This window comes from Malania oleifera, chromosome 3, assembly GCF_029873635.1.
Source record: "Malania oleifera isolate guangnan ecotype guangnan chromosome 3, ASM2987363v1, whole genome shotgun sequence".
NCBI lineage: Eukaryota > Viridiplantae > Streptophyta > Magnoliopsida > Santalales > Ximeniaceae > Malania > Malania oleifera.
This window is the reverse complement of record NC_080419.1, coordinates 92,682,010-92,709,272: the sequence shown is the minus strand read 5'-3', so window position 1 is coordinate 92,709,272 and position 27,263 is coordinate 92,682,010. Positions and strand designations below refer to the sequence as shown.

The 27,263-nt window shown below is 37.9% G+C and overlaps 1 protein-coding gene across 3 annotated transcripts; it reads right to left on the bottom strand.

The window, feature by feature from the left end:
* Positions 1-312: 312 nt before the first annotated feature.
* On the bottom strand, positions 313-27,263 carry LOC131150682 (cellulose synthase-like protein E6). 3 transcript variants are annotated; one of them, XM_058101551.1, is made up of 8 exons: positions 26,806-27,263; positions 22,200-22,518; positions 21,774-21,914; positions 21,536-21,667; positions 21,040-21,252; positions 20,705-20,929; positions 20,255-20,599; positions 18,265-19,132 (listed from the first exon to the last, which is right to left on the bottom strand). In XM_058101551.1, exons 1-8 carry the CDS (start codon positions 27,084-27,086, stop codon positions 18,587-18,589), a joined length of 2,202 nt encoding a protein of 733 aa, XP_057957534.1. In that variant the 5' UTR covers positions 27,087-27,263; the 3' UTR covers positions 18,265-18,586. The 3 variants fall into 3 exon arrangements, with proteins under 3 accessions (XP_057957535.1, XP_057957534.1, XP_057957533.1); XM_058101552.1 differs by lacking the exon at positions 18,265-19,132 and adding an exon at positions 313-385 and having other exon boundaries at positions 20,255-20,929; positions 26,806-27,174; XM_058101550.1 differs by having other exon boundaries at positions 20,255-20,929.

Sequence of the window (27,263 nt, the reverse complement as noted above, 5' to 3'; positions counted from 1 at the left end):
CCTAATTATCGTATTTTTATGATAACAACCCATTAGTGGTTCTAAGTTAACTAATCTTTGCATATATATATATTGTAACGACATGCTCAATTTTCATGTTTTTTTTGTATCTATATTATGACATTCTACATGCTCTGATACCATACTAGGGATAAACTTAATCATTAGCCTAAGCAGTGAGAATCAGAAATCACATGAACATAACCATATGAAAATATATACAATACAATACCATACAATACCAGAGTACTACATGTTTCCCAAAATACCCTCAACTATGCTGGGATATACAAAAATTCTCCACAAACATACCCACTATCTACTGATAGGGCAGTACAAAAGCCCCTCTATCTGCGAGCCTGGTCTGCTCGCCTACCTGGATCACCTGAAAAATGATTCAACACTGGGATGAGCCAACGTTCAGTAAGACGAAATATGCTATTACTAGTATGTGGCAAATGAGCTACAATATTATGAAAATCTGTTCTCTTATAATCATATATAACTGAATACGCAAGTACAGTACAAGTAATAAAATCCACCACCCTTTCCATGTTACTTAACATAATAGTGTTGTAAGTTACTATTCAAAATACTTCTAATGTATATAAGTAAGTTCCCTGTTTCTGTAAATTTGTATATACGTAATAGTAACTGAAAACCTTCCTTGTGGATAACTGTGTGTCATGATTTAACCCCTCATGACAGGGTTGTGTGGTCCGTAGGTGGGATTTACACTAATTGGCCGACTAGGGTAAACCACTATATTCTATCGGTTTGATCTGCCCACCTCAACCCATATCTGATGAGGAGCCTGTCCACGTCAAGGGCCTAGGTGATCGTCTTACTACCACGTATTATCTAAATAGGTGGTTGCACTCATAACATAAATACCTGTAGCAACGGTACCGTGCTCTGCTGTAGGGTCTAATAGGGTCTGATACTATATAATATATCTCTATATACAACTATCTAATTTACCATGATTCTGAAATAAACGTAATAACCACGATACTGAATAAACTGTAACTGTAATCCATACGTCATAGCACTAAGAATTGTATAATCATAACACTGAAAACTGCATAATCATAGTACTGAAATTCGTATAATCATGGTACTGAGATTCGTACAATTATGGTACTGAAATTTGTAAAATCATGATACTAAAATTTGTAGAACATATCTCCGTACTATATTCATATTCTCAAGCCACACCATACTTTAATATATAATATTCATAATTTAATAAACTGTATAATATTTTAAAATTACCTAGCATAACATATTTCCCTTAACTGACTACTAAAAAGCCCCTATGATATACTGGCCTAACACATGCAGGACCTCTTACACAAAACCTCGAAAACAACATTTTCCAGAACAAAATATCAATATTTTTTCGCCTACATCATTTCCTATAACTGTCATAAGGTCAAAAATGGACTAAAAGGCCTTACCCTGAATTTAGGATGAAATCCAACTTCGTTTCACCAACAATCCACTCCGGCAGACTTGCAGAGAATTTTGCCAGGAGCATCGTGGTGGCTTTGGATCATCGATCTGATGATTGGAGGGGCCAAAATCAAAGAGAGAAGGGAGAGAGTCCATGGGAGAGAGAGAGAGGAGAGAGAGAGAAGCTTGAAAATGTGATAAAAATTTGATTTTTCACTACTTATAGGGCCAAATTCGTCGATGAGACACGTCACCTCGTCACCCTTCGTCAATGAAATTTCAGAGTAGCTCAAATCCGTTGCTCGTTATTTTCTCGTCGACAAGATGGGACCTCGTCAATAAGATCCTTAAGACCTTCGTCGACGAATCCCTGTATTCGTCAACGAAGCCTGAAAATTATTGAAATTACTATTACCTCAAAAATGCAATGTCATCAACAAACACTAAGCATTCATCAACAAAGCCTATTGCCTCCTTCTATTTCTGTTTCCATTTCTCTCCCTCATTATTATTTAAATAATATTATTCTTCGGGTCACTACATATATGACAGGTATAAGGTACATGTTTTAATGCAAAGATTGAGTAGACACTCAATAAGTTTGACATCATCAAAAAAGAGGAGATTGTTAGCCTTAGTGGCTATATAATCCTAATTGTTATATTTTGATTATATCAACCCATTTAGTGGTTCCAAGTTAACTAATCTTTGCATACAAGTTTAGTACAGGTACAAGTGGCAAAAACATGAAGGTACAATTTAAATGCAAAGAACAAGTGGACACTGAATAAGAAAAGATCAAAGTGGACACTCACTCGGAGATCTCAAGCACATCCGAATAGAGAAAATGTAAAACTATATGTAATAGGGAGTGTTTGAGGTAGTATTTGTTGTAACTCTTGCAGTATTATTTCAAGCTAGTCTATTGAGCAAGAGTTGAGCAATTGCATATGCATATTAGTTCATAAGAATATAAAGGAATTCACCAAATCATAAGTTTTATACTTATGAGTTTTCGAAGACAAAACAATGAGCTTTATAAAAATATCCTATACTTAACTGTGTTTTAATATGGGACAAAGGTTAAACAGTCTAAACAATGTACATCTTAATTTACTTGGTCCTAAATACACAAGAAAATAAAGTTTGTGAAGAAATAGGGCAAACCCATTGACGGTTTGACCTAGCTGCATCGACGGTTTTAGGGAGAAACAAAATTAGATTTTAGCCTGGAGAAAACCATCCACTGTTTAAGCAAATCATTGAGGATTTAGGGGGAACTGTCCACAGTTTGAGGGGCAACTATCCATTGTTTGGGGAATCTGTCGACGGTTTGTGTTAGGATTCCAGACGCAACAACTAAAAATAGCTTATTTTTTAAATATTAAAATGTTAAACTTATCCAACAACCATAAAATAGCTAGAACTCAAGTTGGCCTATAAATACAAGGCCAAATACTTGTTATATGAACAAGTTTGATTGATCTTAGTAATTAACATCTAATGAATTTCATTTCCAATTACTTTGCATTTTTAGTTCATCATTCAAGTGCTCATTTGATCTCTAGCTTTTTAATCTTGTATGTGATTCATTACTTGAGAGAGTAGTGTGAGGTTTTGATTGTATTTGATATCAGCTCATTGAAGGAGCATTGTTTGCTGCTACATCTTTGTAAATCATCTTCAAGTTATAAGGGTTCTTTGTGAACCAAGTGATAACGGTTTTGATGCCTTGCAAAGACTCTATGTGAGCAAAAAGGATTTGTTCCCGTGTGAAAGCTCTTTGTAAGCGTTAAGGGATTTGTTCTGTTAGAATTGGTGTATTTTCAAGAGAGGGGGGGTGAATTGAAAATTTAAAACTTTTTCTCCTAGGTTAATCTATCCAACAATAGTATATACACAACCTAGGGTCAGTCTATTCAATTTCCAAATGCGTAGATAAATATAATGTGGAAATTAAGTCATACGCATCATTCACCCATAACATACATGTGCAGTAAATATAAAGTGCGGAAATGTAAATGAACACACGATATGTTATCAGGGTTCGGCCAACTGTGCCTACGTCCCCGCCTCTAGCTCGCAAGCTGGAGGATTCCACTAATAGCTCACTTAAGGGTGGAGCGTCACCATTTACAACCAGGTCAAATTATCACAGGGCTGACCTCGACCTTAACCAGGTCAATTAGCGAGGCTGACCTTAACCTACACGCCTTAACAGGACGACACACCTAACTTTCCTAACTGGGTCTAAGCCAATCCGGGACTATTCTAGGGCTAGTCTCCTTCTTCAGGCCCGTGCCTGGAAATACAACCAAAGTGTATTACAATCAAATGGTACAGTGATTATGCTTTCGTGTAAAGCAGATATGTACCCAAATGTGCGCAATAATATACACCACAATATGAAATAATATGTAAGCTCAATGTGGTCTAGATGGTTCAACTCTCAAAGTATTTTCTATCCATGTAATGCGTATGTGAGGGTGTCAAACAAACAATCTTTGTATCACAAGCTATTCAACAAATAAGTTCACACAAAGATGTCATGTCTCCAGTATTTCAATCAGCAATATATCTCAAGCATGTTGGTATTAAATGATGTATATGCTTGGTTTGCAAAATATGTGTAATCTTTGTATTCAGCAAATAATATATGAGTTAAAGAATATTGCAACAAAGACCAATACAAACAAATATCTCTTCAAATGTATTTATCAATATAAAGCACACTAGATATTTGAAGATGATTTTGAAAGGATTTTGCAAACAAAATACTATACGATCTTCTCAGAATATTGCAATGAAGGTGCAAGCTTAGAAGATCTAACGAGGTCTTCTTAGGATAGACTTATCAACAAAGTCCCCTAAGAATCCTTAGATTTTGCTCTCTTATAAAATCGTGCCAAGCAAAATAGAACAAAGAGAGCAAACCTATTCAAACACACTCAATCCACTTACAAATGATGTAGGCAATGATAGAAGGTAAGTACGAGTGATTTGAGTAAGAAAATGAGTAGTGTAGGGTTTTTATTTTTCAGAGAATTCTTCCCTAATCAAGGTGGCTAATCACCACTAATTTTCTCAAATGAACTCATATATATAGGCATGAGAGAAAATATGACCGCTGGGAACCTATTGGATATTATTAGAAAAGTTTAAGGATGTTTAAAGCATTTTAACCCTGTTTAAAAAATGTTAACTGCGGTAAAAAATCAGGGCAACCCGAGAGGTCCGGTCGACCATAAATGTTTCGGTCGACCAAGTTTTAAATGGTCCGGTCGACTAGGGAAATATTGAACTAAGGGCACGGTTGACCAGGAGAAGGCGATTTCCTAATTTTTCGAGTTTCGGTCGACCAGGGCATTTTGAATTGCCAAGTTCGGTCGACCAGACTGCTGGGAATTCTCCCGAGGACCCTTCGGTCGACCAGGTAGTTGGAGAACAAATGTTCTTGGTCGACCAAATGGTCAAACTTTTGACCCCAGGGGGTTTCGGTCGACCAGGGCCTTTTGAACTACCTTGGCTGGTCGACCGGGTGGTCAAACTTTGACCCAAGTGAGTTTCGGTCGACTAGGGCCTTTTGAACTACTTTTGCTGGTTGACTGGGTGGTCAAAATTTGACCCAGGGTATCTCGGTCGACCAGGCCAAAATGAACTAGCTTGGCTAGTCGACCGAAAGTGCATCGTGTGTGCATTTCGGTCCTGTATTGAAGAAAACAAGCCCTATTCAAGTGCCTAATATATATATGTGAAAGTGTGAGTGTCCTAGGGGCACTTGGGTCCAATTTGAAGACACCGAAAAAGTCCGGTGTCGGTCGACCGAAGGGAAAACCCTAAGGTCTTTCTATGGTTATTTTCTCATTCATGGTTTGTTTGAACTTACGTAGTAAATTATACATGTGATGTGTGTGAGCTTATTACAAACCAAGTACCTACTTACTATTACAGACCAATATAAATATATTACAATACTGAATTATAAATTGGTCTTCTGGCTTTTCTTACTTTGTGCACATCTTGATCTTATCATTTTTAATTCCTGCACAAAACCTCAAACACTCATTAGATACAATGAGTATTTGTCATAATCAAAACCATGCGTGACCCATAAGGTCAACATGTTCCTATGTAAAGGCTCTGTGTGAGCGTAAAAGGATTTGTTCCCTTATGGTGTAAAGGTTTCTCCGTCCTTGAAGGAGATTGTAATAGTGGATTGATAATCTTTGAGTGTGTCTCAAGGAGTGGATGTAGGTAAGGGGCTGAACCACGTTAATATCGTTTGTCAATCTTTTCTTCCCTATACTCTTTAATTTATATCTTGTGCATAATTTACATGATTTATATTTTGATATAATCATTTGTATCTTGCCAAGATTTTATATTTTGTAAAGAAAAGCACAAATTCACTAAAGAGTTTATTCACGCCCCAGCTAGTCTCAACTCTAGGGCCAACATATGATATATCACTTATTCAACATAAAATAAATAAAACAATAAAAGCTTAATTAAGCTTGTTAATAGTATTGACGAATTTTTACTTAACAAGCTCACTATTAGATATGACCTTCTGCATCGTTAGATGTATATAATCTCATTTTGGATCTTTGTGATTGGATGGTGCTTTCTTATGTTGGACATTCTTTATTATGGATACATGTTGTATGGAATTTAGTTTGTAGAAAAAAAAATTTCTTTATAAAATTTTGGCTGTATAGTACAGGTTGGAGATTGTTAGAATTTTTGTGGGCTTAAATGGCAAATTTTATAAAACCTAGACCTAATGAATAACGAACATTTTGGGAGCATTATGTTAAAGGGTTTTATGATAAACAATTACCATATTTGGTACTAGTGTACCAAGTTATGAGAATTAATGATGTTTGGGCCTTGTTTGTACAAAGAACCATGATGGATAGGGTTTCCTTATGCTAATATTTAAGTAATAAGGAGAGGTCCAGCCGTCACCCAAATTTGGTGTGGTTCCCTATCAACTCATACATTTTGGGAAAATGCGGACTGCTTAGGGCCTCAGCAGTGGAGTTCATGGTGCAAGGTATGCATCTTATATGCTTTAATCAACTATTTGATGTTCATGCATGTGTAATTAATTTGGGAAAATTTTTTCATTGTTGTTCCAAAAATATTTATCATTTAGACCAACAAAAATTTGAATTGATTCTTTCCCTTGATCTCACGTGTTTGTTTTACAAAATGCGCCTCAATAGTTAGAGCTCAAACCATCCTCATAAGTTTGGGATTATGTGCCTAGTTAAAATCCTTATGGAGCAATTACAAGTCAGTTTTCTTATGATTAGTGATGAAGAGAGCCACACATGCTCTATTTTGGACTATGAGATGCGAATCCATTTGTTTGCCCATAAAATTTTAAACTGTTAGTCCTAATCAAAACTGGAGCACTAACATAGTCCATAAATTAGGGGAGAAGTGTTGTAGATTTACACATACAAATATGTGCTCACATAATATTATTTGGCAAAAAAAAAAAAAAAACAGGGCAAGCTGCAACGTAAAGTTAACTATGAGCAAAGCTCCCTTGTTTTATAAGGGTTACAAATATAAGCTGCAATCCTAGACATCTTTGAGTCACTAAAAGCAACTTTGCTAGAGGTTGTTTCCTTAAAAACGAGTAACAACGTCCAATCTTGGGATAGTTCCAATCATGCAGGGCCCATCTCCTATCTATGTGGTTGGAGTGGGTGAAGCTTCCATTTCACGGATCCTGCCAATAGATTCAGGCATATGCTTGATCCACAACTGTTAAAATATCAATCCCGAATATCTTTGTAAATAAAATACAAATTAGGAAAGTGGGTAATTATGAAGATTCGATATTATTCAATAGGAAATTGTTTCCTTGTTTAGAATAGGTAATCGTATTATATATTGGATTGTAAAGAAGAACAATATAATGAAGAAAAATATTTTTTCAATTGTTTCTTCTTTCATGGTATCAGAGCTAGGGTTTTTTTTAAGCTAGCTAAACGAGGGCTAACAATAGAGGCTCTACCTCCTCTGTAAACATCACCGGTGACTCAGAGGTTACGTCCGGTGGGGGTACGAATGGACTGGATAACACAGTCTTTCCACTCTCATTGGAAAAACTAAATGAAAAATTTTTTCGTGAATGGGCTTAGTCCATGAAACTGGTGATTGAGGGAAAAGGGAAGCTTGGATATCTTATGGGTAAGCGGAAGAAGCCATACCTGTCCAACGTTGTAGCCTTGCAAAGATGGAGGTCCGAAAACTCCATGGTCACGGCTTGGCTCGTCAACTCGATGCAACCATCAATCGAAAAAATTTACTTGTTCTTGTCGACGACGAAGGAAGTCTGGGAAGGCGTACGTGAGATGTACTCCGATGTCGAAAGCTACTCACAAATCTTCGACATCAAGACCTGACTGTGGCAGATGAGGCAAAGCGAGAGAGGTGTTGCCAAATATTTCATGGAGATGAGTCATCTCTGGCAGGAGCTCGATCCGAGCATCGATGAGGAGTGGGAGTGCTTCAGCGACAGCACTGGATACCGAAGGAGGCTCGAAAATGAGAGGGTCTTCGAGTTTCTTGCCGTCTTGAATCGAGAGCTCGATGACGTCAGGGGACAAATCCTTGGCCAGCGACCTCTCCCTTCAACCCGAGAAGTCTTCGCAGAGGTGAAGAGGGAAGAGAATAGGAGGCGGGTGATGCTGCGGCCTCAAAATGAATCCGCCGGCTGGACCCAGCTGTACCTGTATCCGCCCAAAAATTAGATAGGCTACACACTGGATCGGATGCCTCAGCTCTTATATTAAAAGGCCCAGGGGGACCTAATCAACGACCGCAAAGAGAAAAACTATGGTGCAAACATTGCCAAAAAACAAGTCATTCAAAAAAATACCTGCTGGGAGATTCATGGAAAACCGACAGATTGGAAACCACAAGAAGAGAACAACAACACCCCATTCAGCAGTGCATTCGGTCCTGAACAGTTGGATCAGTTATATAAGATGATTTCATCAATGCAAACATCGGGTTAGTCTTCCTCTAGTTCCCTGGCTCACCGAGGTAATCGTTTGTCAGCTTTAAAAACCACATCTTGTTACAAATGTCCTTGGATAATTGATTCGGGTGCATCCAATCATATAACTACGTCTTATCAATATTTTTCATCCTACTCACCATATGCTGGGAATTTGAGGGTAAAAATTGCAGATGGCTCTCTCTCACCAGTTGTTGGAAAAGGAAGTATTCGCATATCTGATTCCTTAACTTTAGAATCGATCTTACATGTCCCCAAGTTATCATGCAATCTATTATCTATCAGTCAGTTAACAAAAGATTCGAATTGTTCCACTAAATTTGTTTCCTTTCATTGTGTTTTTCAAGACCTATCATCGGGGAAGATGATTGGCACTGCTAAAGCATATGAGGGACTCTACTACCTTGAGGAGGCAAGTTTGAGTGAACTATGTAATACTGCATTTTGTGATTTTGCATCTACTTCTAGAAATAGTGAACTTTTGTTATGGCATTCACGGATGGGTCATCCCAAATTCCACTATTTAAAACGTTTATTTCCTTCTCTTTGTTCTAATAAAATGGCTTTTGAGTTTCAATGTGAAGTATGTGAGTTTGCTAAACATTGTCATACTTCTTTTCCATCACCCATATACAAACCATCTCGCCCATTTGCTATGTTTTACAGTGATGTATGGGGTCCCTCACATTCCCTAAATCGCACAAATACAAAATGGTTTGTGACCTTTATCGATGACCATACTTCTCTTTGTTGGGTCTTCTTACTGAAAGACAAAACTAAAGTCCGCTCCATTTTCATCAATATTCATACTATGATTCATACACAGTTCCAAACTCATATTCAGATCCTACGTACTGATAATGGTACGAAATATTTTAATACCATCTTGGGAACTTATCTTCAAGATAATGTGATTGTTCATCAAAGTTCTTGTGTGGATACCCCTCAACAAAATGGGGTTGCTGAATGGAAAAATAGACATATACTTGAAATAGCCTGGGCATTAATGTTTACTACCCACATGAAACATTATTTTTGGGGCGATGCCATCTTAATAGCCACACATCTCATTAATCGAATGCCAAGTTGAGCACTCTCATTTGTCACCCCTCTTCAGAAATTTCAAGAATACTTTCCTACCTCTCGACTCCCTTCCAGTCTCCCACTAAAAATTTTTGGTTGTATTGCCTTTGTTCATGTCCATGCACACCATCGCGATAAATTGGATCCTCGTGCCATTAAATGTGTCTTCCTTGGTTATTCACCTACCCAAAAAGGGTACAAATGCTATGATCCGGTCTCAAAATGACTGTTCATTAGTCTTGATGTCACTTTCTTTGAAACCACTCCTTACTTCCCAAAGCCCTTTGTTCACGGGGAGAAATGGAGTGAAGATTGGTTCTTTGATCCTTTTACTACTGAATATGCGGTTACTCCAGTTACTCCATTCCCTGACCCACCTATTGAGTCTTCCATTATGTCCTCCATTACATTACTTCCCGACTTGCCAAACACAACTGAACATTTACCCTCAGGGGGAGATGCATAAGAGCAAAACAACGCAGACATACTGGTTTACTCAAGAAAGCCGAAAACAAAGGAGAGGGAGAATCTCACACCTGAGGCACCAAGAGCGTTGGAACCGGTGATGGCTCCGAATAATCATGAGCCCTCGCCTTATCCTGATCTGATAATTGAGTCTTCCTCTGATAATTTTGCACTTGATGATATCAATTTACATATTGCAATCAGAAAACAAACCAAGTCATGTACTCCATACCCTTGGTTGAAATACATGTCTTATAAAAGCTTGTCTATAGGATATCGTGTGTTTGTCTCTAATCTTGACAGGATGAAAATGCCAAAAAACATTTAGGAAGCTCTAGAAATACCAGAATGGAGAGAGGTAGTCATGGAAGAAATGCGAGCCCTAAAAAAAAATGGAACTTGGCAGTTGATAGATCTACCGAAATTGAAGAAGCCAGTGGGTTGTAAATGGGTCTTCACAGTGAAATGAAAGTCTGATGGAACAGTTGAAAGATATAAAGCCAAACTTGTTGCAAAAGGCTTTACACAGACCTACAACATTGACTACACTAAGACATTTGCACTAGTGGCAAATTTAAATACAGTTCGGGTTCTCTTGTCCCTGGCAGCCAATTTAGATTGACCACTACAACAACTTGATAATAAAAATGCTTTCTTAAATGGAGAATTAGAAGAGGAAGTTTACATGACTATACCACCATGATTCAGTAGAACAAGTGAAGAAAACAGAATGTGTAAATTAAAGAAATCGTTATATGGCCTCAAACAATCTCCTAGAGCGTGGTTCAACAGATTCGCAAAGGTACTAAAGAATCAAAGGTATCGACAAGGGCAATCAGACCATACACTATTCTTCCAACAGTCTGAAGGAGCTAAGAGAACAATCCTAATAGTGTATGTTGATGATATAATTCTTAGTGGTGATGATACTGTAGAAATGGAGAGATTGAAGAAGAATCTGGCTACTGAATTTGAAGTTAAAGACTTGGGACAGATGCGGTATTTTTTGGGCATGGAAGTGGCAAGAACGAAAAAGGGAATTAGTGTTTCTCATCAAAAGTATGTTATTGACCTCCTAGTTGAAACTGGCATGCTAGGGTGCAAACCCAGCGAAACCCCGATAGAAACAGTAAAGAGGGTTGAAGATTGTGGAAAACCAGTAGAAAATGAGAGGTATCAGAGATTGGTTGGCAAGCTGATCTACCTATCACATACTAGACCAGATATTGCATTTGCAGTTAGTGTAGTAATTCAACACATGCATTCACCAAAGGAAGTTCACTTAGATGCTGTATACAAGATCCTTAGATATCTCAAGGGATCCCCAGGAAGAGGACTCTTCTTTAAGAAATATGAAAGCAAGGAAGTAGAGATCTTTACAGATGCAAATTGGGTAGGATCAGTGGAAGATAGAAGGTCCACCACAGGATATTGTACATTCGTTTGGGGAAATGTTGTAACTTGGAGAAACAAAAAACAGAATGTGGTGGCTCATAGTAGTGCTGAAGCTGAATTTAGGGCAGTCGCTCAAGGGATTTGTGAAGGATTGTGGTTACGAAAACTATTGGAGGAATTATGGGTACCGGTGAACCTTCCTATCAAACTCTATAGTGACAATAAGGCAGCTATTAGCATCTCTCTTAATCCAGTCCAACATGACAGGACTAAACATGTTGGTAGACATGCACTTCATCAAAGAAAAAATTAAAGAAGGAATTATATGTATGACTTATATGCCGACCAAGGAACAAACCGCAAATATCCTCACTAAAGGTTGGGATGACAGAGCTTTGATGATCTTATTAGCAAGTTGGAGATGATTAATATTTATGATCCAACTTGAGGGGGAGTGTTAAAATATCAATCCCGAATATCTTTGTAAATAAAATACAAATTAGGAAAGTGGGTAATTATAAAGATTTGATATTATTCAATAGGAAATTGTTTCCTTGTTTAGAATAGGTAATCGTATTATATATTGGATTGTACAGAAGAACAATATAAAGAAGAAAAATATTTTTTCAATCGTTTCTTCTTTCAACAACCATAAAATCTTTTTATACCTACCCTCCCCCCGCCCAAAATAAAGATTATACAGAGTCAATACTGAGGGATTATTTCTCAGGTGTCCCTCCTTAGTGGGGGACGAGCATTAAATGGGTTACTTTTTTTTTAAATTGCTTTTTTGGCTTCTCAAGGTGCATGCCTTGTCCCCCATTAAATTTCAAATCTTCTAGGTGAGTCCCTCTCTAGTTGTAGCATTGACCACATACAGTAAGCAGCCGGCTGCCCCTTCATCTCCTTCTCCATTTTTTTTTCCTGCAGTAGACAAGAGTCTTCACACAGGTAGTCATAACAGCCTCTCCATTATGGATTTTTTTCCTACTCACCCAGAACCTCACAGCTCCTCATACCTATGCCTGCAGCCAGTGCAGGTTGTCTTCTCCACTACAGGCTGCTGCTCTTCTCTACTCTGGTAGTGTATTATTTACAGCATATTGGTATTTTTCTAGTTGTGCTCTACTTTGGCTGGTTGGTTTTCTTGGAACTTTGTTCAGAATATTTGGTGAGGCTTTTTCATTTTGCTACATTTGTTTATACACTCTTGTGTATTTTTAAGGCTTATGCCTTTTTATCCACTTTGTACAACATATTTGGTGATAGTGGATTTGAACTGTCGTGCCCTGTGGACATACCTCAACATTTGAGGGAACCACATTAAATTTTTTATGTCTCATTTTATTTATTATTTGCATTACGTTATTGATTTACTTGTGGAAATTTTTCATATATATATATATATATATATATATATATATATATATAAAATTTTTCCCAACAAGTGGTATTAGAGCCCATGGTTTCTCCCTGGGATGCTGGGCATGTGGCACTACCGATTTGGTGAGCCCAATTCATGCGGAGTTTGGAGCCTGATCCCAATTTGTGAGGAGTTTGTAGCCCGATGTGTGAGTGGGAGATTGTTGGGGTTTGTCCCACATCGGTTGTGGAAGGGGCTTGGTGGTCAGTTATTAAGTGTGAGGATCTCATCCCATTAGCTAGCTTTTGGGGTTGAGGAGGCCCAAGACCAGCCAACACTGGTATCAGAGCCATGTTATTTGTATGCATTAAATTTATTTAAATCATGGATGGTAATATTGGTCATATGATTATCTTCAATGGAAGCAATTAGGTAACTTGGAAAACAAAAATGCAAGACCTTTTATTTTGCAAAGATTTGGATGGACCTATTGAGGGTGATAGTCGAAAGCCTGAAGACACGATTAATGATGAGTGGAATAGGCTTAATAGAAAAACCGTTGGTGTCATTCGGCAAATGGATTGATGATAGTGTTTTTCATTATATTTCTACCGAAACTTTGGCACATGAATTGTGGAAAAAATTAGAGGGTTTTTATGATAGAAAGTCGACTACAAATAAAGCTTTTCTTTTTTGAAAATTGGTAAATTTGAAATATAAAGATGGCGGTCTTATTACCGAGCATTTGAATGAGATGAAATATTATCAACCAGCTTGCTACTATGAAAATAACTTTGGATGATGAATTGCAGGCTTTAATGCTTCTTAGCTCTTTGCTAGAAAGTTGGGAGACTTTGGATGTGATAGTTAGTAATTTGGCTCCCGATGGAATTGTTACTATGAACCAAGTAAATAGCAACTTGTTGAATGAAGAAATTATAATAAAATCAGTTGGCTCTTCTCATTCAGAGGAACTTATGACAGAAAACTGGAGGAGAGGCAGAAGTAAAAGCAGATATTCTCACCGCAATGATAAATCAAGAGGCCGGTCCAACTCAATTTCGAAAAAAGATATTAAGTGCCACTATTGTCATAAAAGGAGCATATGAAGCGGGAGTGTAAAAAATTAAAATTCAAGGAGCAAAACAAAGAGAAAAATTTTGAGAAAAAGCATGAAGACACAACTTTAGTTGCATCTCATGGTGATCTTACGGTTATTTGTATGAAAGTTGCATTAATTTGACAAGTCAAGAGACTGATTGGGTTATTGATTCCAGTGTGTCATTCCATGTCACTTCTCGGGAAGATTTCTTCACTTCTTATTCCAAAGGAAATTATGGAGTTGTTCGAATGGGAAATGAAGGTTTATCAAAAATTGTTGGCATGTGAAATGTTTGTTTGGAAACAAATCTGGGATGCAAGTTTGTGCTCAAAGATGTGAGACATGTACCCGACATTCGGCTAAATTTGATGTCTACTAGAAAGCTTGATGATGAAGGGTTTGACAACCATTTTGGTGATGGAAAATGGAAGCTCACAAAGGGTAATTTGGTGGTGGCTAAAGGCCAGAAGACTGGTACACTCTATATGATGCAAGGTAAAGTTGGTAATGGTATTGTGAATGCAATTGAGAGTCACTCTTTTACCGATTTGTGGCATAAGCGGCTTGGGCACATGAGTGAAAAAGGAATGCAGTTTTTGTTCAAAAAGAAGCTTCTGCTTGGGATGAAAGGTACCCCTATTAAAGCTTGTGTTCATTGTTTGGCTGGTAAGCAACATAAAGCTCCTTTTCGTATGAAGTTTGTTACTAAAAATTCTAAAGTTCTAGATTTGATACATTCCGATATATGTGGTCCTTTGAAAGTTAAATCTCATGGTGGTGCACTTTATTTTGTTACTTTTATTGATGATAGTTTAAGAAAAGTTTGGGCTTATACTTTGAAAACTAAAGATCAAGTTTTAGATATGTTTAAGCAATTTCAAGTTAAAATTGAAAGGGAGACTGAAAAGAAGGTGAAATGTGTGAGTTCGGATAATGGTGGGGAGTACATTGGCCCATTTGATGCATATTATTATAGCCAAGGCATTAGACATCAAAAGACCGTCGAGAAAACCCCTCAACAAAATGGAGTTGCCGAAAGGATGAACCGCACCATACTAGAGAGAATGAGATATATGTTCTCTTATGCAAAGTTTTCAAAATCATTTTGGGGTGAAGCAATGAGGACGACGGTGGACTTGATTAATTTGTCTCCTTCTACTTCTTTACTCAGTGAAGTTCCTGAAAAGATTTGGAAAGGTAAGAATGTCACTTATGATCACTTGAAAGTGTTTGGTTGTCGTGCATTTGTTCACATTCCAAAAGATGAAAGATCCAAACTTGATGACAAGACAATGCAATGTATTTTTCTTGGCTATGGGCATGATGAATTTGGATATAGATTGTGGGATCCAGTTGACAATAAAATTGTTAGAAGTTGGGATCTTGTATTTTTTGAAGATCAAACAATTGAAGATTTTGGCACGGTTAAGCAACCACGATCTAATGGAATGATTTTGTTGACTTAGAGTCACCTTTGGCACATGATGAAAATATAGAAGATGTTCTTCCACCTCTTGAAGATGTTGGAAATGATGAAATTCCTTGAGAAGTTGAAGATGAAAATGAGGGGGAGCAACAAGTTCAAGAGCAAGTTCCGTTAAGAAGATCTTCAAGAGAGCCAAGACCTTCAACTAAATATCCATCAAGTGATTATGTTACTTTAATAGATCAAGGGGAACCCGAAAGCTATCAAGAATCCATGAATCATGAAAATAAAGTTGAATGGATGGAGGCTATGCAAGAGGAAATGAATTCTATAGTTGACAATCACACTTATGATTTGGTTAAACTTCCTCCTGGAAAGAAAGCTTTGAATAACAAATGGGTGTTTAGGTTAAAAAAATGATGGGAAGAATCTTCGGTACAAGGTTAGGCTTCTGGTAAAAGGCTTTGGTTAGAAAAAGGGAATTGACTTTGATGAAATATTCTCACTAGCTGTGAAGATGTCATCTGTTTGGTTTCTTCTTGGTATGGCAACATACTTGAATTTAGAATTTGAGAAATTAGATGTGAAATCCGCTTTCTTACATGGTGACTTGGAAAATGAAATTTACATGGAACAACCGGAAGGCTTCAACAAAAAGGGAAAGAGAATTTAGTGTGCAAATTAAAGAAAAGTTTGTATGGGTTGAAGCAAGCACCATGGAGATGGTACAAGAAATTTGATTATTTCATGATTGATCATGGTTACTCAGAAACCTCTTCAGATGATTGTGTGTTTGTGAAAAAAATTCCGGATGGTACTTATATTATTCTTTTACTCTATGTTGATGATATGCTCATCATAGGACAGGATTTCTCCAAGATTGACAAGTTGAAGTTAGAGTTAAGCAAACCTTTTGCTATGAAATACTTGGGACCGACAAAGCAAATTCTTGGCATAAGAATTGTTCATGATCATGAAAAAGGGCAAATTTGTTTGTCTTAAGAAAATAACATTGAAAAAGTGCTTAAGAGGTTCAATATGGATAAAGCAAAACCCGTTGGTTGCCCACTTGCTAGTCACTTCAAGCTTAGTACAAAACAAAGTCCTACAAGTGAGAAAGACAAGGAAGAGATGAAGAAAATTTCTTATGCTTCAGCTGTTGGTTCATTAATGTATGCAATGGTTTGCACAAGACCAGATTTAGCTCACGCTGTTGGAGTTGTTAGTCAGTTTCTCTCTAATCCGAGAAAGGAGCATTGGTTAGTTGTAAAATGGATTCTCCGACCTTAGAGGCACTTCAAAGGTGTGTTTGTGTTTTGGAAATGGTAAATCTATGCTCCATGAATTCACGAGTGCCGACATGGCTGGTGATGTTGATTCTAGAAAATCCACTTCAGGTTATTTGATGACTTTTACAGGGGGAGTTGTGGTATGGCAATCTAAATTACAGAAATGTGTTGCTCTATCTACTACAGAAGCCGAGTTTATTGTCGTTACGGAAGCTTGCAAAGAATTGTTTTGGTTGAAGAGATTCTTGAAAGAGTTGGGGATGGAACAGGAAAAGTATGTTTTTTTTTGTGATAGTCAAAGTGCGATTCATTTGAGTAAGAATTCTATCTTCCATTCAAAGTCAAAACATATTGATGTTAGATATCATTGGATTTGGGATGTGTTGGATAAGAAATTGTTGCAACTTGAAAAAATTCACACCGATGATAATGGTTCAAATATAATGACAAAAGTATTGTCTAGAGACAAGCATGTGAAGTGTCGAGTTTTGGTCGGATTGGTAGAGTCGTCCTCATAAGTCAGGAGGGGGGGATTTGTCAGGTCTCCCTCCTTAGTGGGGGACATGCATTAAATGGGTTACTTTTTTTTAAATTGGTTTTTTGGCTTCTCAAGGTGCATGCCTTGTCTACCATTAAATTTCAAATCTTCCAGGTGAGTCCCTCTCTAGCCATAGCATTGAGCGCATACAACAAGCAGCCGGCTGCCCTTTCATCTCCTTCTCCATTTTTTTTTTCTATAGTAGACAAAGGTCTTCACGCAGGTAGTTATAACAGCCTCTCCATTCTGGATTTTTTTTCCTACTCACACAGAACCTCACAGCTCGTCGCGCCCACGCTTGCAGCCAGTGTGGGCTGTCTTCTTCGATGCAGGCTGCTGCTCTTCTCTACTCTTGCAGTGTATTATTTATAGCATATTGGTATTTTTCTGGTTGTGCTCTACTTTGGCTGGTTGGTTTTCTTTGAGCTTTGTTCAGAATATTTGGTAAGACTTTTTCATCTTACTACATTTGTTTATACACTCTTGTGTATTTGTAAGGCTTATGCCTTTTGTATCCACTTTGTACAACATATTTGGTGATTGTGGATTTGGACCGCTTGTCCCATGGACGTACCTCAACATTTGAGGGAACCACGTTAAATTTCTTGTGTCTTATTTTATTTATTATTTGCATTACGTCATTAATTTACTTGTGGGAATTTTTCATATATATATATATATTTTTTCCCTACATTATTAAAGTGAAAAAGTTTTTTATTCTGTTTGTTTTTGTAATTTTGCCTTTCTGGTTTTTTTTTTTTAAATAATTTTTCTTCCCCAAGGAAGGGTGTGTTAGATATATCGATTAGAAAATATGAACTTTGATTTTTGGTCACTAATAATATGTTCAACGCCACAGCCTTTCTAGTATTTTCTTTCTCCTTTGCTTTTATGTTCTGCAGTGTCCTATTTCACTCTCCAGCAATGGGCGTTCTCGAGGAACATGTATCAACATTGCAAATTATGCTTCGGCATGGTCTCAAAAGTGCCTTAAATGCTTGGGAAGGAGCGCTTAGCCTAAACGTCTGCTTTATTTGGCTTACTCTAAATCTCAAACTAGATGTTTAGTTTATTTGACTTAATTCACTCTAAATCAATATTGTGTGGACATGCAGAATCAAAAAATCATTTTAACAATTAATATTTTACAATAAGCTCGCATTTGCACAAAAAGGAAAAAAAAAACAAAGAAAGTTGCCACCCATACGGTATATGGAGGCTTTTTGCTTGTACATTTGGAGTTCCAACTTCAAACACAATGCTAATGAATAAGACAAGGGACCTAGTAAATAAGTGACAGGCGGGGTGAGTTTGCCAATTCCATTTGGAAGGGTAGCCTTGGGTGTACAGAGTGATCAATGAAAACCACAAGCCCACCATTAAATGCATGGTGGAAAGCAGAAGCTTTGGTTTATACATAGAGATGGCAATCTAGTACAAGGCTACTGAACAGACGAATAGAGCTAAGGCAACTGACTGGTATGTGACAGAGGCAGGCATTCGACCGTTGTCCAGTCGGAAGAAGAGTCCTTGGTATATAGGCAGGTTGATGAAAGCCACGAGCCCAGACAGAAGAATTTGCAATGCCAATGCTTCCAAACCATTGGTTTGCTCATTCATAATTACCATTTTTACTCCCCCAGCAAAAGCAAACAAGTTGATCAATGCTAGTGTTGCTAAAATTATAAACATCGGCGAGGAAGTACCAAACTCCATGACCTCCTGCTCATATCTTTGAGATACATGATCGTCAACCGACTTTGGGGTAACCGAAAAGGCTGGCTTGTTGAATCCCAACAGCTTTAATATGTTATCCATGAAGCCAAAGAAGTAGGATGTTGTTCTTTTGAACATCCACACCCTTTGATCATTCCACCAACCTCGAAGTGTGCCCCCACACCACATAAACTCTCCTAAGCTATATCCATGTGCTGCCAAGATGACATATGCAAAAGGCAGGACCCATGGACTTGATATCTGAAAAATGGGCAACACGATTCATTTCTTTAGGAGTTCTCCTTAGTAACAATAGTATAGGGGCAATTTTGTTCGTTTTGTTTATCAATTTTCAAGTTTCATTGCAATATTTGGAATAACAGGTGGCAACAATATTTTTGTGTGTGTTTGCTAGCTTTCATAGTTTTGAACAGTTGTGGCAATAACTACTGAAATGAGGAAATCAAGTTTGTAGTTGCTATGGCAGTATGTTGCCTCCGTACTTTAATACCCAGAGTTCAATACTTGTCGATTAAATGTTTCTCTATGCAGTTTTTAATGAAACAATTGAAATAAAATTGCCATGTGAAATTTAAATAAAATTAAATTAAAGTATCACTATAATTTCAAAAGAATAGGAAAAATAATAAAAAAATCATCTGAACATTGTTGCCATTTTTCAACCTTCACATGCAATTCTTTGTTCTTGGTGTGCTAAAGGAATGTTAACAAATATAATTGACTAATTCATTTCTATATTTTATTATGATATCTTATAATTTATATTCTTTTGCCTTTTTTATTTTCTTGATCATATTTATTAATTGTCATTTAATCTAAGGGGAAAAAAAAAATGAAGCCTTCAATTGATTTGATACAATTTAGGGACTACTAGCAAAATTGGTTGCAGGTTTCAGTTTTTTTGGTTGCAGGTTTCAATTTTTTTTTTTTTTTTTTTTCTTGATTTCAGTTTTCATTTTTGAATTTCATTTTCATAATATTTGACATAGATACCAAATGGCCCCTTAGATTTTAAGGATAAGTTAGAATGCAGAAATTACTTTACATTACCTTTGGGTTTATAGAGTTCAAGCATGGTATGAGCCTCTAATTTTGGATTGAATGATTTGAACAAAACACAATACCAAATCATATTGAGTTTTGTCAAAGACTACATCCAAGCCTTGAACTCCTTGCTCCCAAACACAAGAAAATATTTTTTGAGAGACTAATGAAAGCTAGGACACTGTTGAAAGAAAAGTTTGTCACAAAGAAGAAGAAGAAGAAGAAGCTGTGTTGCTTCTTTGAATTTAAATTTTATCAGAGAAATTAATTGTGAAAATTGAGGATAATAATATTATGTTATGAGTTTGAGATTTATACCTTTGGAAATAGTGGGGTGGCTTTTAGGAGACAAAGTGGCAAGACCAGAACATAGTATAATGCAGCCAAGCTGTTTGGAGCCCATAGCAAGTATACACAGTACGAAACTTGAAGTTTTAGGGAGATTTTGGGGCCATTCATAAAGCAGCAGTACCTTGAGAGAAATATCTGAAAATCACCTTCAGACCATCTTTTATGTTGTACTAGTACCTGCAACAGTGTAGCGTTTCCAACTCCTAAGAAGCCTGCTCTTTCTGGATTGAAATATATGGATTTCCAACCTCTACATTGTATTATTAATCCTGTAAGAACATCCTCCACTGGGCAACCATACTTCAAACCCATCTGCAAACCGACATATACCACGCTTATATGTGAGTGCCTGCTTGTGTATGTGTGTGCGTGTGCGCGCGCAGAGAGAGAGAGAGAGAGAGAGAGAGAGAGAGAAACCTCCTTTCCCCACTGAGTGTTCTCTTCATAGGTACAACTTGCAAGAACTTTGCATGTTTCTTCCAGTACACATGAACTTCCTTCTGCCTGTTTATCATTTTCTCTCTTCCATTCCACTTCATATTCCTGACCATGCTTCATCCCGCAAAGAGCCTCTCTCCTGTGGAAGCACCCAGTACCGATATAGCAAGGTCCTCCATTAGAATCGAAACCTGGAAGCTCAACCTTTACCACCAGGAGTCCCAAAATGCAAGAACAGCAATCATTGAGTGGTCCTCCAGTCACAAAAAAACAGCTAAATTCTCAAAATATTAAGAGTTCTTGTTGATTATCACCTCATTAATTACCCTAAAGGAATTGCTGTATATGTCGTTGTTTGTGATGTTGTTGAATTTTTGTGGATACTGCACATAAGCAATCTCATGGCCCTTCTCTTCATCCATGAAAAAACACAAGGCATCTCTCACTGTCTCTGAGTTGTTTGAATACATGTCACAGTCTAAATTGAGAATAATTGGATTGTTGCTTAGCCTTGATGACACTCTTATCTGTTCATTATTTAGCATACAAGATGATCAGCAATCATAGAAATGCATGAAAAGGGAGAGGAAGGAAATGCATAGGGGAAAGAAGGAGAAAGAAAGGAACGAAACCTTCAGTTTTTGGAAATAATAAAAGAAAAATGAAAGGAATGAAAATCTGCCTATTTGTATTGCCTCCCTCCCATTTTCTTTCCACTCATTATTTTATCCTTTCCCTCTATCCAAAGGGTTAATCTATCTGAATTTAGATGAAGTGTTGTTGCACATATATGGATGCAATCTAGCTTACCAGAGCATTCATAGCTCCTGCTTTAAAATTGTGGTGGTATTTGGGTCTCTTCTCACGTGCCAAGTATATCAAAGTTGGCAAAGGTTGTCCTTCTACATCGACGGTCTTGCGGTTTCTCCCATCAATTATTATCTGTAAGAAAAATGTTGAAATGCTGAAAAATTAAGCACAAAAGTTCCTGTCTTGAAAGAAAATATTCCTTCCAAACACAAAACTATTGTCAAGAACTAAGAAGTACTTGAAGAATGGTTGGATGATCATGTCGGTTGGAAACCAAGGCCCAATCACGAAATCCCTTGTGCTCTTTGCGTATTTCCTCTGAAATATGACCGAGCTTTTCTGTTGTGTTGATCCGGTTTTTCATATCTTCATATGATCTCTATACCAAGAAGAGAAGACTTGATTTTATTTATATCATTACAACCTCTAAAAATAAGATCCTTTTTAAAAGTTTTGTCTAATTTTTCTTGAGGTCTGAAGGCATGATGGTTATAGGCCTAATTCATTTAGCATATACTGCAGCTGAACCTATGCCAATAAGTAGTAAGTAGGCCCACTAAAATGTGATCATTCTATAATTGTCTCCCTAGGACTTTTGTCTTCGTACCAAATGCATGAAAATGATCAGACTGCAAACAAACAATTAATTAACAGCTAACTATACCTTGATAGAGGACCATTCTGGGGTGGCCTGAAGGGTATGATCAACTGAAACAAAGGAAAAATAAGCCTCTGGGCACCTTGGTTCCACCTTGAATTTCTTGCAGAATGGCAGCCATTCTTTTGCAAAACGGGAAGCCTCTAAGAGAGCATAGAATGTTAACTCTGATCCGCCATCATCTGAGAGGTATATGCTGAGCTTCTCGGGCGGGTAATTGTAGGCCATTGTTGATAAAACTGTGTTAATCACCATCGTTGGTGGTTCTATTCTGGGGTCTGCTGTGCACACAAATATGTCTATGCCGGGCAAATCTTCCGCATATCTGTAGATTTTTAATTAATTTTGCAGTCACAATAATACCTGGAAATTTGAGTTGGTCCTTGGCATAGCTCCAGCTTGACCAGACTTGAAAATTTTGAGCTCAAAACTCAATCGATTTTATAATTTTTTAGCTCAATCTGTACTCAGTTCTTAAAAGTGCAAGTTTGACTCAATTAAGCTCATATGGTTGTAAATTAATATTAAGTATATGTTCAAAGATATATGGGATACCACTTACACAATGTAAAGTTATTAAAACAGTAGAAGCTCAATTAAGCTTGTTAATAGTATTGTGGATTTTTGACTCTTCAAGCTTACCAAGCTTACTCAAGTAGCTAGCTTAAACTCAGACTCAAACTCGGATACCCGAGTTGAGCTATTGAGCAACGTGAGCTGCAAGTAAATTCTATAGAAATAAGATAGGAAATACTATAGATTAGAAAATGTTTCAAGTCACATTACAATATTATTTTGCTTAAAACGTTATTTGCCCCCACCAGATCGGTGTGTATTGTTGGGCTTTTTGTAGAGCCTAATTGCGTTAAATTTAGATGATGACCCGACCTTTCTTTAATGAGAGATTTCTATTCTAAGGCTTAGTTCATGAAGCGAAGGATTCGAATGTAAGGCCCAAGCCGCAACGCTTATGGACTGTTAGAGATGGAGCCAAAAACACAGCTGGAGACGCGTTGTTGCTAAGTCAGAAAACGTGTGGATTTATTCTCTATTTATCTCTTGATTATAAACTTCCAATTTGTGATTAAATTGTAATTGATTTGTATTTAATCATGATGTAACTTCCAAGCCTATATAAGGAGCGTTGTGGAAGATGTATAACACAGCACAGCACAGCACAGTACAGAGAGAGCACAGAGAGTGCAAAGAGAGTTGAGAGGAAGAAGGGAGGAAGAGAGAGAGAGAGAGAATTGTAACATCACCAGTGGGTCCCACCTCTGCCACGTCGGCAGGGGTGCCACGTCAGCGCCACGTCAGCAAGTTTGACCATATTTGACTGAAACTTTGACTGAGCTTTTCAGGATCGTTTTAGGTCCGTTTTTCGAGCGACTCGAACCATTTCTAAGGTTTTCGATCGTTCCGGATCCAACCGTGCTATCCACTTGAACTAATTCCATATCTAGATTAGCGAATCGAGATGTCGAATGGAAAGAGCTGAAAAATCAAAATGTTCAACGGGAACAATTTCGGTTTCTGGAAGATGTAGATAGAGGATTATTTGTTTGGGAATGAATTGCACTTACCGTTGAAGGGTAAGCCAACATCCATGAACGAGAACGAGTGGGAGTTGCTTGATCGAAAAGCCCTCGGAGCCATCAGAATGACGTTGTCAAAATCTATGGCATTCAATATCAAGCATATAACATCCACCAAATTTCTGATAAATGCGCTCTCAAATATGTACGAGCAGCCTTCAGCCGCAAACAAGGTACATCTCATGAAAAGACTATTTACGATGAATATGTTTGCAGGTGATAGTTTCAGCAGGCATTTGAATAACTTCAATGAGTTTTCTGATCAACTCGTCTCAGTCGGGATAACGTTTGATAATGAAATTCGAGCTCTATTGATTCTCAGTCAGTTGTCTGAAAATTGGAATGGTGTCGTCATTGCCATCAATAGCTCCGCAGGAAAATCGAAGCTTTTATACGATGAGGTCATCAGCATGATTTTGACGGAGGAAATAAGAATGCAGCCGAATCATAGCTCCAATTTGAGTTCAGCCTTGAACATGGAGAGTCGAGGTAGAGGAAACAGGCATGGACAATCAAACAACCGCGGCAGATCTAGGCCGAGAAATCCCAGAGGTACTCAGGACACAGGTTCCCAGAGCACTAAAGTTACTGAATGCTGGAACTGTGGAAAGACTGGTCATTATAAGAACCAGTGTAGGAGTCAGAAGAAAGAATTCGAGATGAGGGCAAACTCAGAAGCAAATGTTGCTTCTGAGAATGATAAGATGTTGATTTGCTCTTTGGAAAGCAAGCAGGAGTCTTGGGTCATAGACTCCGGAGCCTCATTTCATGCCACATGCTGCAGAGATTGCCTAGAGGAGTACACACCAGGTAATTTTGGTAAGGTGTACCTTGGCAACGATCAACCTTGCGACGTAATCGGCAAGGGAGTTGTGAAGATCAATATAAACGGGTCAGTATGGAAGCTGAAGGATGTCAGGTATATTCCATACCTAAGAAAGAATTTGATCTCAGTGGGTCAGCTGGCAAATGAGAGATACACGACGAAATTCATTGGCAATGAATGGAAAGTTTCAAAGGGTGTACTAACGATTGTGCGAGGTAAGAAAAGCGGAACAATTTTTCTAACCTCCAATGCCTCCATGTCTATTTCAGTTGTTGTAGGAAATGACGACAGCAACATCTGGCACTTAAAGGAAAAATTGAGTGGTCTACAGTCAGTGCAGGTTGACATGTGTGAGGATTGTATAGTCAGGAAACAGAAGAGGGTTAGTTTCCAGATAAACACCCATGAATGTGTTGGGAAACATCAGCAGAATACCGAGAATCCTCAGGTGGAGGAACCAGTGGAGCAGATTGTCGCACCACCGTCTCCTATGCCAACACCGGAGTTTAGGAGATCTACTCGGTCTCATATACCAGATAGAAGGTATATTGATTACTTACTTCCTACAGAAGGAGGAGAGCCCGAATGCAATGATGAAGTATGTCAGGTGGCAGATGCGAGCAAGTGGGAGCTTGCGACGAAGGATGAGATGAAGTCCCTCACCTCCAACAGAATGTGGAAGTTGCCCAAAGGCCTTCACAACAAGTGGGTGTATAGAATCGAAGAGGAGCATGATGGCTCAAGAAGGTACAAGCCTCAGTTGGTAGTCAAAGGCTTTGAGCAGAAGGAAGGGATTGACTACACTGGCATTTTTACACCAGTTGTGAAAATGACAGCCATCAGATTAGTCCGCAGAAATCGAGCAGACAGGAAGGTGGCGACTACAGAGAACTTCAGTTGATCTTCATGCTTGAAGACACATATTATGAGCACATCATTTATTCATGATACTCTGGTTGAGTAGGTGTCTCTGTCTCCAAGTGGGAGATTATTAGAGATGGAGCCAGAAACACAGCTGGAGACGCGTTGTTGTTGAGTCAGAAAACACGTGGATTTATTCTCTATTTATCTCTTGATTATAAACTTCCAATTTGTGATTAAATTGTAATTGATTTGTATTTAATCATGATGTAACTTCCAAGCCTATATAAGGAGGGCTGTGGAAGATGTATAACACAGTGCAGAAAGAGCACAGAGAGTGCAGAGAGAGCTGAGAGGAAGAAGGGAAGAAGAGAGAGAGAGAGAGAGAGAATTGTAACATTTTTCGGCGAGTTATTGAATAGTTGGTGTGTACTTCGTGGACGTAGGTCGTTCTTGACCGAACCACGTAAAATTCTTGGTGTCACTTTGATCTGGATGCTCACAGGGTCCTAACATGGACTAAGTGGCCCAAGCTGTACTCGTGGGGGTGCCCCCAGGAAAAATTTTTGGGTCTGTTTTGTAGCCCATTCAAAACCCAATGCGCAGCATATCAAATGATTGTTTTGGGTGATTTGGGTAAGCGGTCACACTTCGCGAGAGAGCGAGAGAGAGAGAGAGAGCATTGTACCGCCGCACTCTCTGTATTTTTCTTCCTGATAATAGTGAAATCCCCACAAATCCGTGGACATAGGCAAAATTGCCGAACTACGTAAATACTGTCTTGTGCGTGTGATTGATTTCTCTTTGGCGTGTATGCTTTCTCTATTTTGTTTTTCACAAGTTTCGAGAATTTGTTCTTAATTCCCAACACGTATTGAGTCAGCAAATACGTTTCCACCATACAATGAAACCCAGAATATAATACCAAAATTGATCACAAATACCCTTACAATAATCTGAACAAATTTTGTGAAATTCTATTTTTGCAGATAATAGAATCTAGATTTGAAAAAGATATAATTTGTGGAAGCTTTATGTAAAAAAGAATTTTTTGTATAGTTTGTAGAGTTAAACCAAGTACAAGAGTACATACGGTTCCTCTCTCTAAACCAACTTTAGGAAATTGTTCTACCTTATCTTTTATTAATGACCTTTCATTTTCCACATTTTTCAATGTGGGACAAAGTAACAGTAAATACTCCCTATGAAAGCTTTAGAAAATCCATAAATGAAAGATTTTGAAAACCCATAAAATCATATATTTTAAAAAAAAATTCAACATATTCACTAGTTGGCTGAACTCACACACACTCATAGAGATGATATGAACCTGTGAGAGAGCCTGTCTTTAAAGGTAGAGCGAAAGATTGGGTTCCATCGAACGAACTGAGTGATGAGCCAATAGAAACTGAACCAGAGCTCTGCTAAGAAGGCTCCAACCCAAACCCAGCGTTCTAGCACTTGCTCTTCTGCAGCAGGTAAATGACTCACTCTGTACACCCAAATCATGCATATTCCCACAAAGACTGAAGCTGCATACAGTCTATATGGTATTCGACCCTTTGCTTCTTTTGTTTCAAACAATGGCACATACTCATCGCCCCTTCCCATCTCCCTCTCTCTCGCTGTGTGTGTGTGTGTGAGGTGGAGATTGCAGAAGACAACTTGGGCTGGCTATGTAGAAATAGAGGATAGAGCCAAAAGGGGAATGCAAGTTTGCTGGCATTTTTTTCTCTACAAGCTAAAGATACTTGCTAGTATTTTTTTGTCCACAAGCTAAAGCTACTT